At 38.9% G+C, this 16,728-nt stretch overlaps 1 protein-coding gene and 1 pseudogene across 2 annotated transcripts; both read left to right on the top strand.

Annotated features, from left to right (window-relative positions):
* Window positions 1-495: 495 nt before the first annotated feature.
* Window positions 496-871, top strand: LOC118607868 (annotated as a pseudogene).
* An 11,168-nt stretch (window positions 872-12,039) lies between these two features.
* LOC107517015 (melanoma-associated antigen B16-like) lies at window positions 12,040-14,895 on the top strand. 2 transcript variants are annotated; one of them, XM_036226878.1, is made up of 4 exons: window positions 12,040-12,106; window positions 12,637-12,722; window positions 13,087-13,162; window positions 13,291-14,895. In XM_036226878.1, exon 4 carries the CDS (start codon window positions 13,353-13,355, stop codon window positions 14,361-14,363), a length of 1,011 nt encoding a protein of 336 aa, XP_036082771.1. In that variant the 5' UTR covers window positions 12,040-12,106; window positions 12,637-12,722; window positions 13,087-13,162; window positions 13,291-13,352; the 3' UTR covers window positions 14,364-14,895. The 2 variants fall into 2 exon arrangements, with proteins under 2 accessions (XP_036082771.1, XP_016012773.1); XM_016157287.2 differs by lacking the exon at window positions 12,637-12,722 and having other exon boundaries at window positions 12,042-12,106.
* Window positions 14,896-16,728: the final 1,833 nt, after the last annotated feature.

Here is a 16,728-nt window from a genome sequence, read left to right on the forward strand (position 1 = left end):
ATTTCATGCAGCATTTTCTAACATTGCATTGCTATATGTTTATTAGTATTATTATTTTTTTCATAGATCCTCTTTCAGTACTTGGAGTGTAAGCAATTTGAGCAAAGACAAAAGAGATCAGCCAGTATTACTGAGCTACTATTTGTTACATATTTTGTCCCTTTTTCTAATTTAATTCTCCAGACAATGTTGTGAGGACAATAATAGTATACCCATTTGCCAAGTGAGAATACTATGGCTCACAGAAGTCACAGAAGAGTAGAACTTAGAGAGTCAAGTATGTCCTTACTACAAAGTCTATTATCTTTTCATTTAGTCATGATATCTACTCCTATATATAACCCTTTTTGGTGTTTAGAAAGATTTTAAGGCTATAGAAAAATTATAAATGCAACAGTAAAGTTCAAAGTATCTTAAACTTTCCCACACTACCCAGAAAAGGGTACATAAGGTGTTGTTCTTGGTTCCCAAGTAACTTAAAGGGAAACCGTCACCATGTCTGGAGCCCTTGATGTCCTGCAAATGAAGGAGGATGTCCTCGAATTCCTCACAGCAGGAACCCACTTAGGTGGCACCAACCTTGACCTCCGAGTGGAAGAGTACATCTACGAAAGGAAAACCGAAGGCATCTACATCATAAATTTGAAGAGAACCTGGGAGAAGTTTCTGCTGGCAGCTTGTGCCATTGTTGCCATTGAAAACCCAGCTGATGTCCGTGTCATGTCATCCAGGAATACTGGCCAGAGAGCTGTACTGAAGTTTGCTGCTGCCACTAGAGGCACTCCTATCACTGGCTGCTTCACTCCTGGGAACTTCATTAACCAGATCTAGTCCAATACCTTCCTTTAGATATGGGGAACCTAAGGCATGAAGAGGTTACTCAAAATGGATATTTAATAAACACTGTTGCATGACAGGAAAACAGAAAGAAAAATAAAATTTACTTTATCTGCAATGAAACCTGATTCCATGAAACGTCACAGCTTAGATATAAGACTCTTAAGGGCAAAAGGTTTGTGGGACATAATGAGAAGAAAAAAATCCTTGGAAGTTACCAAAAACAAGGATTATTTCAATTTAAACTATGAAATAAGAGAGTTTTAAATTTTTATTCCAATTCACTTTTAACCACAGGTCAGACAGTCTTCATTAAAGCAGAAATGCTACATAAAGGAAATCAAATGTAAGTAAAATGTTTCTGTCAACTGCAAGAAAGCTAGAGCAATATTAAACATAGCAGTTTGAGTTTACAGGACTTTCTGTCAAATCCCTGAGCTATAAAACAAAATAAGAAATAATATGAAATGATAATAATAAAAATAACAGACTTATCATAGACATCATTTAATATTTTTCCCTCCTTCTGAAAAATAGATGAAACATGCTCATGTTGATCTTTGTTTTGCACAGTATGCTGAAGAAAACATATTTTCCAGGAAAGTTTATTTGTTTCTGTGTTTGTTTTTGTTTTCACTTTAAGTTGCAGACACTGGAAATTCTGTACCTCAACTAAAATTTCAATCCAGCTTTTTTCATGAGTGGACAACACAGGATAAAGCCAGGCATTGAAGAGTGCTGACAGCAGCCATGTGCTCTCTTCCAAAGAGGCTGTTCACTACCCAACCTCAAAGATGGACCAGGAAGGAGTGAAGTCTGGGGTCTTGAAATTTCATTTTTTCCCATTAACAACAACAAAGAAGTCACATACTACTTTCATTGGAAGGTATTTAAAGCACACTGAGACAAGTATGTGTGAAGTCTTCTCTTGTTAAAATTCATAAGCAGAGATGCAGCTATGTTGTGTAAAATATTAACAAAGAAAAGGCAAACAAAACCAGATACCTAGGCATAAATATATGGATTGCACAGATTTGGGAACCCTTGTGTCTTTCTACTGGAAGTGAAATGCCTGTCCTATTACTATTGAAAGAAGAATGTATTAATGGCATCCTGGAATTAGTAAGAGGGTATGACTGGGACCATAAGACTGTAGTGTAACAGACCTGCTTTGCCTCAGGGTTTTCAGTCCTCCTGTTGGAAGTGTACTAATAAAACAAAAACATCCTGTGCTGAATGCAAAACAAATAAAGATGTATTTAGAATGGAACACTCTTCCTGACTTCCTTTCCAACTTTCCTGCCTGTCTCAAAGAAAAATATTTGTTGGTGGCATCTGACCATGATTAATTGCTCCTAACCAAGGAAATAGAACAGAAATTCTATGGCTCTCAGACTTTGCAAAGCTGGCCTTGTTCAAAAACTGAGAGGAAGCTCAGAAAATGTCTCAGTATGATCCATGGTTCTGGCAGCAACAATTTTACAACATAAATCTCAGTAGGAAATATGGCTTTCTGTTCTGTTCCTTTCACTATTCATGTAGCTTACTGCCCAGACTAGCAGAATTCTCCTGTTCAGTCACCCCAGAATGGCCATGGAAATGTTTCCACTTCTCAATTTTATATGCATGAGAATGGAAAGAAAGGTAACTGAGGCTATCAATTCCCACCTTGACTCCTACCCAGCCTGCTTTTATGCCATTTTCATGACCAGAGCAAGGATGGGAGACAAAAACTGGGAACACCATGAATGCCAAGCATTACATTGTCTCAACTAACTTAATTATGGCATGGTATACAGTACATTGCAGATTGGGGTAAATAAAGGAGTCTTTTCCACCTATAATTGGTCTGTCCATAAGAGTTTTTAGCAATAAAGAAGAACCAGCCTTGGAACAGATTCAATCTACAGTTTATAATGCAACATACATAATGGGGTTCACATGCCAAAATCCTGTCTCATTCCCTAAGGTGCCAATGCAAGTGGTGTTTACCCCAAATCCATTTTCCCTCAGAATCACCATAATTAGTACTTAGATAGAAAAAAAATTCCTACTTGGCTCTGATGAACACTTGCCTTGTGAAGGTCTGTTTTGTGCAAAATTTATGTTCTTGCCTAGTATATTCCTGGCATTTTCAATGTGGTAAAGAGTTCCCCAGTGAAGAGCAAGCCATTCCTAATGTTAGCTCTGAGTCAGTTTTACCTTTAATTCAGTCCACAGAGACCCAGGTTGGATTTTAGAATTTGCATATGTACCTCTTTTGTGAACCCAACAACCTCTCACTGTTGGCTGTTGCTCTGCTCACTTCATTGCCTTCTCTGCACTTGGTGACACTTTACGATTTCATGGAGTTTCTCATTCACTCATTATGTACCAGTATTATAGGAGGTAAAATTGTTTTAAATTTTCTTTGTTAGTGAAAATGACATAATTAGGACTTGTCTAGTGCTTTATTTTTTTTCTACTATAATATTTTATTATTTTTAAATTTATTTTATTATTAGTTTCAAGTATACAGTACATTGGTTAGACATTTATATAGTTTATAAAACAATCCCCCCTGACTGCTCTTTCTCACCCTTGCCTCTCCACCTAGCCATTACATTACTATTAACTGCATTCCCTCTGTTGTGCTCCCCATTCCTGTGACCATCTATCAACCACTAATTTGTACTTCTTTAATCTTTCACCCCACTTTTACAGCTCCCCAACCCTCCTCCCGTTCTGTTGTCACCAGATTGTCCTCTATATTTGTGAGTCTGTTTTTGATTAGTTTGTTCTTTTTGTTCCTTAGAGTCTGCATATAAGTGAAATCATATGTCATTTATCTTACTCTGTCTGACTTATTTCACTCTAGTGCTTTATTTTTATTGAGAAAGAATTTGTCGGCTAAAATAGAGTTGCTAAAATGTTTTTTTTAAAGTAAATGCAAAATTTTCTTAAAACCTCAATCCTCCAATGATTCATTCAGATTAAGTTCACTTTTCTTTTGTTGTCTAAGGAGTCTAAGTGGGGCTTTCATGTGTTTTCATTGTGCAAACCCTTGTGATGATATTTCACAAATGATCACTTGTCTTCACTGGAGTTAAAAAGTAAAGAATAGGTCAGTGGGCTATCTTGAGAAAGTTATGGAAAATAAAGAATTCTTTGATTTGTCTGGCTGGGGATGCAGGTAATATTAATTTGGGAAGCAGAGCCTACCCCCTGTATTTTCATGTTTTAGGTTTTAAAATAGGCTGGGCTCCCCAAAGAGAACCTTGAGTTCTGATTTAGATTTTCAAACTTTTTACTTCATTTTGGAAGCTGGAATTGAATCACTAGCTTCAGTTCACCAGGGTATGAATCTTGATTTTGCCTTTTTCTAGCTACTTGCTCATGGTCATGTTACTTAACCTCTCTTAGCCTAAATCTCCCCATTTGTGAAAGCAGCATGTTTGCAGTCCCTAACTCATAGAGTTGTATTGAGAATTAAATGAGAAATAAAATAAGATAATTTTCATCACTGTACCAGGCACAAGCACATTCTCAATGAACATTTCTTCTTTTTGTGCATTTCTTAATATAGGTTTTAGATTTCCCTACTAGGGTAACTGAGTAAGTTTGAGAAGTACTATCTTGGAAATATCGATATCTAAAGAAAAACTAATGATCCATGAGGTATAAGAAGTAACAAAATAAAAGTAGATTTTAGAGCAACCTAATAACAGTGTATTTTATAATAAAGTTTTCCCTGGCTTTCCAGCGTGAATATAAATTAAAATTTTCCTCATCATTTTAGGCAGTGAATAATATAAATTCATAATCTTTATTTTATTGTCCATGGTTTCTCCATTTAAGTCTAACCTGGTAGATCAACACTGATTATCTTAAGAATAATTAGCTAAATTAATCTATTTTTAATTTTTTATTTTAATATCCTTATGAGTAACTTAATCAAAAGTCCAGACTTCAAATCTGATTCCTAGGATCTGGCTAATTAGAGCAGGTAAAAATTTTAGGCTCCTTGACTAGTGACAGTCTTTCAATATACAAAATAAAAATAAGTAAGTAAGTAAGTAGGTAAATAAGTAAATAAGATTTATTCTGTGTGTGTGTGTGTGTGTGTGTCTGGGTCACAAATTTGTGATGTGAAAATGAATTCTAGGGTAGTGATAGTCAGTGGTCCAATAAGACAAATTAAAACTATGGAAATAAAGTTGTGTGCAATGAAAAAGAAGAGAAATAAAAACAAAAAAGTAAAGAACAATAATGATAAAACTCAACAAGAAGAATCCCACTAGAGCTACATGAAAATAGGTTTAGTGATTTTGTTTATTCAATGCTTGTTTCCTAAATGGCAACAATGTGCCAGGCATTTTGCCAGAGTTTGGGAATAAAACTGAAAAAAATTTATATATAGCTATCTGTGTAAGAGATTTTCCAAGTAATTTGCCCAAGGTTTTGCCTGGGGAGCAAGTCCAGAACTTGAACATGTAGTTCTCTGTCTCTAAAGTCTAATGTTTTGTCTACAGTTCCAAGTTGCAGGCACTTTTGAATCTAGTCATGATCCTCTCAGATTCCCTTTCCTAATTCTGTGCTCATCTCCTAGCTTTAGCATGCTATGCTACTAAATGCTTACTATATCTTTGACCTTGAAAGGATTGCTCTTGGATACTGGAGTCTCCTTGCCAAAACAATCAGAAATGTCTTGGGGTCCCCATTCTTGTACCACACCACAATCCAAGACTGGAGTGGGAATTTAAAACCCCAGTTCTTTTGGCCCAAGGTAAGACAAACTTTGAGGATTGACTTATGCTCCAGAGCTCCTCATAGAATCAGGTTAAGACCTCAGATAAAACTGTATCTTTGCTCGACTTCTTTTTCTTTTCTGTCATGTGCCTTCACTTTCTTATTGATTTTACCCTGGGCATAGTCCTTTAATTAATCATTACCACACAAATCTTCTTTCAGGATCTCCTTCTTAGAGACCCTGACTTAAGACATCTATATTATGATATAAATTGTATATATACAGGCACTGTGAGTTTATCTAGATTTTAACCACAGGATCATGGGAATGTGTTTTTAACGAAACTTTTAAATTACATCATGAATGTGGCATTAAAATTAATTGAGATGATTATTTAACCTGTCGAATGTGCATGCAATTTATTTAGTGACCTTGTCCAAGTCATTTCATTTATTTAGACATCATCTTTTTTTCCTTTGAAAGATGAGTAGTATTTATCTAGGTGTCATGTGTACATTAAATACAGTATGTACCAGTCCATTTTATGACACAAAACAATCAGACTGTTCAAACAATAGCCTATATGAATGGTATACACATTTTGACATTTTATTTTAATCTCAGTAATAAAGAGAAAATAATTTGATGCTTTGATTTCCTTTTCTCAATAGAGCTCATTTCCAATAACAACTGTCAAGTCTTACAGAATGACGAACACATTGAAACAACTATGATTAGAAATCCACTTGACTCCCGGTCAAGATGGTGTAGAGAGTAGAATCTGTGCTTACCTCCTCTCACAACCACATCAAAATTACAATGAAAATACAGAGCAACAATCATTGGGAGTCACCTGAGTTCTGCCTGAACAGAAGTTTTACAACTGGAAACAACATAGGAGGGGTGGAGACATGAAATGGCTTGGTCCCACAACAGTGTGGTGGGTGAAAATCAGGAGGGTTATCTTGGCTGTAGAGCCCCACCCCTGCCCCCACCGGAGGAGCGAGAGGTCCTGGCTCCACTTTGGGCTCCCTAGCCCAGGGTTCCAGTACTAGGAAGAGAAGCCTCCACAACCTCTGGCTGTGAAAACCAGTGGAGATTGTGGCTGAGTGAGACAGAGAGCTTTTGGAGTCACAGATATTTCTCTTAAAGGGCCCAAACGCAGATTTACTTGGTGACATTCTCACTTGCTCTGAGCTCCAACAATGGGGCAGCTGCTCGAAAGATGCCAGGGATATATGGGGAGAAACTAAATTGTCTGGCTTCAGGGTGAGCCAGACATAAGTGCTAGCAGTATCCATTGTTTCTTTGTGAGCCCTTCTCTGCCTGGCATGCAGACACATGTGGCCACCATATCTGAGTTTCTATAAACCTGGCTAACACAGGTCATTTGACCCAGGTGATTCCCTGAGACTCTACCCCTCCCCAAAAGCAGGTCCACTCAAGCTGCCTCCAGTGTATTTTTCCACACAAATGGCCTGCTTGGCTCATACTGCTGACTTTGCTAAAATCTCTCAAAGGTTCACAAACCCCACAGAAGCAGCATCTGGCCTTGGCGCGCCTGTACCTCTTGATGAGCAGTCCCAAATCCGGCACTAGCAGTAGTCAGCTTTGGTTCCTGGCTTGGCCTCTTGAGGTAACTCTAAGCCAAGCACAGGTGGCAGCCATCTGCAGATTGCTTAGTGACAATTGACAGGTGGCCCTGGGCAATGCATAGGCTGTGGCTGAACTTGGCCTGCAGCCAGGCCTCTCCCAGGAGGCCATTGGGTTGGCAGGCCCAGTTGTCCACTTAGACTGTAGCCCGGAGCCTGAGCACCACCCACAGCAGCAGCTGAGGAGGACACATCTGAAGGTCAGACTGAGCAGGCACTAGATCTGCTAAAGTTAATCCTACTCTGTATGGTCAGCCCCTCATTGGCAAATCTTCACAATCAGTCCAAGAATCAGCCCCTCCTACCAACATGCAAACAGCAAACAAGGCTCAACTTCAATACACAACCCATACAAGGCACATACTTTGAGTACCTGGCTCAGACAATCAGGGAATAGTGCACCACTGGGCCCCATAGAACACCTACTACGTAAAACTACTCTACTAAGACTGAGAGACTTAGCCCTACCTAATACATAGAAGCAAACACAGGTAAGCAGCCAAAATGGGACGATGATAAAACATGTCCCACATGAAAGAACAGAGCAAACCTCCAAAAAAGAACTCAACAAAATGGACCCAAGCAATCTACCAGATGCTGAGTTCAAAACACTGGTTATAAGGATGCTCAATGATTTTAGGGGAAGAGTAGATGAACTCAGTGAGAACTTTAACAAAGAGATAGAAAATATAAAAATTGAGATTGAAAACATAAGAAGAACCAGTCAGAAAAAAAGAATATAATAACTGGAATGAAGAGTATATTAGAGAGAATCTACAGTAAATTAGATGAGGCAGAGGATCAAATCAGTGATTTAGAAGATAAGGTAGCAGAAAACACCCAGTTAGAACAGCAACAAGTAAAAAGAATCCCCCTCCCTCCACCAAATGATAATTTAAGCATCCTCTGGGACAATATCAAGTGTGATAACATTCACATCATAGGGATTTCAAAAGGAGAAGAGAGAGAGCAAGGAACTGGAAGCCTATTTCAAGAAATAATGATGGAAAACTTCCCTGACTTGGTGAAGGAAATAGACATACAAGCCCAGGAAGCTCAGAGAGTCCCTAACAAAATGAACCCAAAGAGGCCCACATCAAGACATATCATAATTAAAATGCCAAAGGTTAAAGACAAAAAGAATCTTAAAAGCAGCAAGAGAAAAGCAATTAGCTACCTACAAAAGACTCCTCATAAAACTGTCAGCTGACTTCTCAACAGAAATGTTGGAGGCCAGAAGGGACTGGTACAAAATAGTTAAAGTAACGAAAAGTAAGGACCTACTACCAAGATTACTCTACCAGCAAAGCTATCATTTAGAATCAAAGGACAGAAAAAGTGCTTCCCAGACAAAAAAAAAGCTAAAGGAGTTCATTACTACCAAGCCAGTATTATAAAAAATGTTGGAGGAACTTTTTTAAGAAGAAGGAAAAAGAATATGTATCAAAAATATGAATAAAAAAAAATGGCAATAACTACATATCTATCACCAAGTACTTCAAATGAAAAAGAATCAAATGCTCCAATCAAAAGATAGGTGGTTGATAGATAAGAAAATAAGACCCTTACATAGGCTGCCCACATGAGACTCACTTTGGATCAAAAGACATAGACAAACTAAAGTAAAGAAATGGAAAAAGATATTTCATGAAAATGGAAAATTACAAAAATCTGGGGTAGCAATATATATACCAGACAAAATAGACTTTAAAACAAAGGCTATAACAAGAGGTAAATAAGGATCCAGTTATCCTACTTCTGGGTATTTATCTAAAGAAACCCAAAATATTTCTTTAAAAGGACATGTGCATCCATGTATTCATTGCAGCATTATTTACAATAGCCAAGATATGGAGGCAACCTGGGTGCCCATCAATGGATGAATGGATAAAGAAGAGGTGGTACATATATACAGTAGACTATGGCTCAGCCATAAAAAGAATGAAATCTCACCATCTGCAACAACATAGGTGTATCTAGAGGGTATTGTGCTAAGTGGAGTAAGTCAGAAAAAGGCAAATGCTATATGATTTCACATACATGTTTAATCTAAGGAACAAAATGAACAAGAACAAGAACAACAACAACAAAGAGAAACAAATTCACAGATACAGAGAACATTTTGAGGGTTACCAGATAGGAGGGAGCTTGAGAGATCAGTGAAAAAGAGGGAAGGGATTAAGATGTACAAATTGGTAGTTACAAAACAGTCATGGGGATATACAGTATAGCATAAAGAATATAGTCAATAATATTGTAATAACTATGTATGGTGTCAGATGGATACTAGATTTATCAAGGTGATCACTTTATAAGTTATATAAATGTCTAATCACTATGTTCTACACCCAAAACTAATATAATGTTGTATGTCAACTATGACTGAAAAGTTAAAAATTTCATAGAAAGAAGAAATCCACTTGTTACCTTTAAAGAAAAAAAAATTATTTCAGCTTTTTGACTTAATGTAGAGCATGACCATTGTCAATATTAAGCATTTAATATGCTATTAAAACACACCATGTTAAACAGTATATTTCAGAAGTTTACCACTTTTAAAGTATTTTTGCTTTAAAGGGAGACATAATATAGACTTTAATACTGAAGAAAATGAAGAAAGAAGCATTAAAATTCGAGATGGCATTAATTCTAAGTAGTCCATGCACAACCTCTGTCTTCAACCCCCCAAACATGTATGAAGCAAAGGAATTAAATATATTTTATGCTAATAATATAACACATGAGAGTGGATAAAAATAATGAAATAAAGGCATAGAAGGTAGATTTTGTTTTATTCTTGTACTTCAGTCTCAGAAAAGAATTGTAAATAAACATAATAAATCTTAAGGGTTTTTAAATGATTACATACTAGATGTATTAGGGGATGAAACAGTTTTACACAATTACAGTGTAGAAATAAAATTATAAGCTCTCATAAATCACATGAAAAATCCCTCGCTGGATCTTGGATGAGAGCCTTTGGGCCATTGGATGTCATTTGTATATGCTTCACAATACCCTACTGAGTATTTCATCACTACAAGCAATAAAGCTTTGTGGTCTGACCTTGAAGATCAAGAAATGGAAATGCAGAGGTAAGTCTATAAAAGACAGAAAGGTAGAGTATAGCAGTATGGCCTACTAATTCTTATGAGCAATACCTAGCACACTAATGCTATATCTCAACACTTTCCATTCATTAAAATATTTGAAGACAAATATGTGTATTTCGATTATAGAAGTAGCTATGTATTTTATTTTCTAAATACAGAAAAAAGGGCAGATCTATATGTAGACTACTTATAAAGTCTAGAGATATAGATAGACAATATATAGAATGCCATCAAGGATATTGTCAATTTACAAATAATAATAAAATAGTATCTGATTTTCAAACTTTTGGGCCACTCTGAAGATTGAAATGATATCTCTTCAAGATAGATCATTAACTGGAGGGACAAGCAATATTGAAAAAATATATACATTATTATATTTATGTAATTTACAGAAATTTGATTTATGTAAATCAAATGCTCAATTATACCCATGAAAATTAACTAATAATAAGGTTATACAGATTATACAGTGGTGCAGGTGACAAAGAGGATTGAAAAGGCAAAAAAGAATTTTGTTTTGACTCTATTATCAGTGAGAACATAATTATAGAGCACAACTTTAGTATTTTAATCCTTATGATCAGTGACTTGAAAAATACTTTATCGCCTCCCTATGCTCCAGGCTCCTCATCCATAAAATGACAATTTCTAAGTTCTGTCCTGCTTTACTATTTCAATTATTTATCCAGTTATCAGAATTCAAGATGCACACATTAACCTAGTGGACTGATGCTGGCTGTTAGAACTCCTCCACTTCATAATTATACAAAGTGATTCATTGTTTCCAATAAGAGGGGCAAGACTCCTTAACAATGTGTCTATACAAGGCTCTTTCCTGTAGCAAGTAAGTCTTTTAGAATAGAAGGTCCCTAATTGGTTAGATAAAGGACCCAATGGGAAGGGGTGTGTGTGTGTGTGTGTGTGTGTGTGTGTGTGTGTGCGTGTGCGTGTGTGTGTGTATGCACTGCGCTGCAGCTTCACCACCTAGCATCTAACCTGGAACTTGGATTCAATCCCTATGAGAGTCAGAGTATGGCAAATACATACAGATTGGCAGCAAAGAGTCATTGCCCAGGAAACAATTAAACAAAAAGAGCCACGGTATAGACCCTAAGTAAGGACCTTGGGAACCATTTATTCCAGGAGAGAGGGACCCCACAGTGCCTCACCCCTGCTGTCAACCTAGGAGACTCCTGGTAGAGGTGGCTAGAAGTGGCAACCCCTGACTTTGGCCTCAGGTGTCTAACAAAGGTGGGTAGTGAGGGCCTTGAGTCTAGGAGGTGCAGCCTCAGGTTATCAGAGGGAGGCATCCCGGGCCTTGTAAAGCCCAGGTAACCCACTGAGATGGGACTGAGGACATCACCTACTCCAAAATGGAGGGCGCTCCAAAATTTCTACCACCATTGTTAGGCTCCCTCTAACTCCCGCCCCTTGGGAGTCTGACAGTGGTGAGGGTCATAGTATACAGGGCACAACCTCAGGTCTGTGGACGGAGGAATCCCTGGCCCTGCGGGGATTCCAGGTGAAGACACTGAATGTGTTTAAATACCTTAGAATATAAGTAGTCCCACAGAACCTTACTACTTTGTCAGCCTGGTAGGACCCGGTTATTATAGTGAGTTGGAGAAGGAGGGGACAGCTGCAGGGGTTGGAACGGAAGCGACGTCAGCTAACTTCCGCTTTCAGGGTATTGTTCGTTGGTGAAGGCCGGCCCTGAAAGGAGCGGTCTTTATCGGCAGAAGGAAAAACCGTAGGACTGGTTGAGTGCCAAGGTGAGGACGTCGAATGAGGGTACCGATAACCCCAGAATAGCGGGCGCCCCACTGAATAAAGTCCGGTCCCCTTTTGTCAACCCTTGGAGCCCCTGGAAAAACTGTTATCCTGACACGCTACTGACGTGGACCTGGGGAATCTGAGGGCGGTGAGGGTCTTGGTCCCAGGGGCAGGGCCAGGTAAGATACCGAATGGGGAATGAGATCACTACCACCACAGAACAGAGGGGATTCGATAAGTAATAACCCAACCCCAGCTCCAATTGTAGGAGCTCCCAGAATAACTGTTAGACTGAGTTGCCCCCTGACTTCCACATTGGGTTTGCAAGGAGGTGAGGCCTGTCCTGAAGAGTGTTGCCTCAACTGAGCAGGGGGAGGAGTCCTAGACCCTGCCAGGAGTCGAGATAAAATGCCAAGTAAGGATTGAGGAGAGGCCTCCTCCAGAATGGAGGGGCTTCTCAGACCTCTGCTGTCAGCCTTAGGTGGGTGGGAGGACAAAGTGGAAGTCACTTCCCTTAACTTTGCCTTAGGAGTCTCAGAGAGGAAAAGGCCTTGGACTGAGGGGTGCAGCCTCCAGTCCACAGAAGGAGGAGGTCCAGCCTCTTCCAGAGTCAAGGTAAGATGCTGAGTGAATATTTAGGGAACATCCATCTCACGCTACAAGGAGCCCTACAGAATTCCACCCCTGTTGTCACTCCTGGGAGGTTCTGAACAGAGTAGGTGCAATTGGCATCCACTGACTCTTCCAGGAGAATACTAGGGTGGTGGGTACTTTGTTCTGAGGAAGAAAGCCTCAGTTCAGAAGAGGGAGGAATGGCAGGCCCTGCCCAACTCTCAGCAAAAGTGGAGACCAATGGGATCATCTGCCTTACAACAGGGGGATCCCTAGATAAAGGCCTAGTCCCTGCTGTCAGTTCTAGGAGGCCTTGGAATAGCTGTCAGATTGAGTTGCCTCCTGACTTATACCCTTTGGTCTGCAGGGAGGTGAGGTCTGTTCTGAGGAGTGCTGCTTCGGGTGAACAGAAGGAAGATTCCTAGACCCTGCCAGGAGCCAAGGTAAGATAATGAGGAGAGACTGGGAGGATCACACACTATAGAGTGCTGCCCTCAGGAGAAGATAGGTAGAGGTACTGTTTATAAGAGTTTACCAGATGAGGCCACTCACATCCTCCCTTTCTCCTTAGGTTGTGGTTCCCTATCATCTACCTCCTGCCCACATTCCTGCCTGCTACCACCAAGAGTGAGCATGTCTCGTCGTCAGAAGATTCCACGTTGGAAACAGGAACAACACTGTGCCCACAGTGAGAATCAGGGCCTGGAGGCTACACAGGTCTCCCAGGCTCTGGAGGAGACCTCTCTCTCCTCCCATCCTCCAGTGCCTGGCAACCTGGAGGCTCTGGCTGCTGGGACCCCATGTACCCCCCAGAGTCCTCAGAAAGCCATCTCATCATGCAAATTAGATAAGGGCAATGACAGCCAAGAAAGGGAGGCTAGTTCAGCTTCTTCAAAGTGCCTATCAGACACTGAAAACTTGCCTGTAGGCACTTTAGATGAGAAGGTTACTTTATTGGTGCAGTTCTTGCTGCACAAGTATCAAATGAATGAGCCCATCACAAAAGCAGACATGATTGATGTTGTTATTAAAGAGTATAGGGGTGACTTCCCTGAGATCTTCAAGAGAGCCTCTGAGCACATGGAGCTGGTCTTTGGCATTGATGTGGAGGAGGTGGACACCACTAGCCATAGCTATGTCATTGTTAACAAACTAGGCCTCACCTATGATCCGAGGCTGAGTGGTGATGGGACCATGCCAAAGACCAGCCTCCTGATTATTGTCCTGGGTGTAATCTTTATGAAGGGCAATCGTGCGACTGAAGAGGAGATCTGGGAAGTGCTGAATATGATGGGCTTATATTCTGGGAGGAATCACTTCATGTTTGGGGAGCCCAGGAAGTTCATCACCAAAGATTTGGTGCAGGAAAAATACCTGGAGTACCGGCAAGTGCCTAACAGTCATCCTCCACGTTATGAATTCCTGTGGGGGCCAAGAGCCCATGCTGAAACCAGCAAGATGAAATTGCTAGAGTTTTTGACCAAGATCCATGAGTCTGACCCCAGATGCTTCTCATCCCAGTATCAGGAGGCTTTGAGAGATGAAGCAGAGAGAGCCCAGGCTAGAGCTGCAGCCAGGGCTAGCACCACTGCCACAGCCAGGGCAAGTTCCAGTGCCAAATCCAGTAGCTACCCCCGCCCTTAATGAAGTCTGAGGCAGATTTTTCACTTTGTCATTGAAGAGAGCAGTCAACCTTTTAGTTCGTGGAGTGCTCTGGTGGGGCTGTAGAGAACACAATGTATAACATCTTTTGTGTCCCTCTCTTATATGGTTAACATGGAGCTTTATCTTCTTTTGGGGAGAGTTAGTTGTTCCATTTAATGTAACATTTCATTAGCTTCAGAATCTAAGTTTATGAATGGCATTAGTCATACATTTATTGCTATTTATGAAATTTAAGAATACAAGTTTTGTTTGTAAACGAAATTGTGAAACTGACAGTCTTATTTTATGTTCTGTAAAAGGTAACATGACATTTGAATAGGCATTACCTTGGAACTGTCGAAGAACTCAGTAAAATAGTTGAGATCAAGAAAACCTAAAAGATGATCAATTTTTGGCTTCCTTTATCCTTTTTAATCTGCCATTCTGTAAAATTAAATGACATCTACATGCATTTGCTTAGCTTGTTTAAGAATGTATGAGAAAACAATATTAATAAATTAGACTTCATGTACACTGGCTCATTTATTTTAAAAACATTAATTCAGCATCTGCTCCTTAGAAAGCATTCTGTGTGTACTGGGGATGTTAGGATGAACAAGATTCACTACCCGCCCGTAGCATTGGACAGTCTAAGTGCAGGAATCACGTAAAGAAAATGGTGAGTATCCTTTAATACCAAAGAAAAAGTCAAAAAAAGTTGGGAGGTGGGTTCCATGTGAGGACAATCAAGTGTAAAGGTCCTGAGACAAGGCAGGCTAAGGCCTTGGAAAACTTCAAGTCCTTCAATGAGAGATAATTTTAATTGTAACTGTATGGTACACTAGATGAGGCTGTGGGAATGGTGAGCAGGGTCAAGACCCTCAGATGGTGGATCTCAGAGTTGAGAGACTGAAGCCTGTAATGGAAAACTGTTTTTAGCAGTTACTTTGGGATCATGGGTAAACCAGATCCCACCTGGGACAAAAATGGAAGATAACCTATGTTCTTATCCAAGTACAGTTGAACACATAGCACAAATTTTGTGTTTCATGAATATCATCTTCAAAGAGTTAGTGAGAAATAAAGGTGGTACTTTCTTGAGGTAAGTATCACCAGAAGCCACTGCACTGGCACTCTTTGCCCTGGGCTGGGAGATTTAGAGCCTACACCATTCAAGAGACATTTAAATAGCTTATATTCAGTATAATTTGGAAAACTAAGCAAGGCCTAGATCTTTGGAATGTTGGAAGGGCAACTGGGAGGGAGGGAAGCTCTTGACACAAATTCTAGGAGCTCCGAGTTGCATTCAGTTGGGAAATAGCCCAAGAACCCAAATTAAATAATATATTTTCTAATAGGGAAGCGGCCCAGGTCTCTGAGCCACTCAGTAGAAAAGATCCCTTGCCAAATCACATCAAATTTTATGTGCACAAGAAATAAGACTTTGTTATGTTAAGCCATTCAGATTTTAGGTTTTATGTTTTGTATCAGCTATCAGTTACTTTATCTAACTAATAAACAGGTATTATTTAAGTTGTTAAGTTTATTTAAAAATTTTAATGACAAAGCTAGTAATAGTGTATATATTCTTGTTGCAAATATTTCTAACATACATAAATCTATCCCTTCCTATTACAATATTCCTCCAAAATTAAGCTTTCTTGTCAGAGGTAACTGCAATAAAATATATGGTGTGTGTTATTACTTTAAAGATAATGTTTTAATACATAGATGTGCTATAAAAATATACTGTGATTTCTTTAATGTAACGGGTAGTGATGTACATATTGTTCTCCCATTTGCCTTTGTCATTTAATAAAAGGAATGCAGCACTGTTCTATGACAAAACATGTAAATCTGCTCTCTAGGATAGGATTCTAAAGTATGAATGTTCCAGAATAAGTTAATTATTCTTTTCCTAATGAACTGAAATCAATATCTTTTGACATAAGTTTTTGGGCAAATGTGAATAGGAAATACATGGAAAACAAAGTGGGATAAAATGGAGAGGATATGAAAATTGTAATTTTTTATAAATATTTCCAAAATATCATCTCACGAATCTACCATTTCATATTCTCACAAATTAATGTATGTAAATACTCTCCGCATTTTGGTTTTTATTTCTTAACTTTTGGTCAAATATATATTAAAAAATAATGTCTCACAATTGTATTAATTTGTATTTTCCTGTTTTCTAATTAGGTTGAGCGGAAAATTAATCCCTTGCTCATATAAATCTGGATTTCTGCAATGATGCTTGGAGTTACAGTATTCCTCTGAACATGCTTTAAAATTCTGATGTCAACTAGATATTTTCCTTTTACATTAAAAAGAAAAGATTTGGTTAAAATGACCAGGTGCC

The sequence above is a fragment of the Rousettus aegyptiacus genome, unplaced genomic scaffold, assembly GCF_014176215.1.
Source record: "Rousettus aegyptiacus isolate mRouAeg1 unplaced genomic scaffold, mRouAeg1.p scaffold_m13_p_9, whole genome shotgun sequence".
NCBI classification, from domain to species: Eukaryota; Metazoa; Chordata; class Mammalia; order Chiroptera; family Pteropodidae; genus Rousettus; species Rousettus aegyptiacus.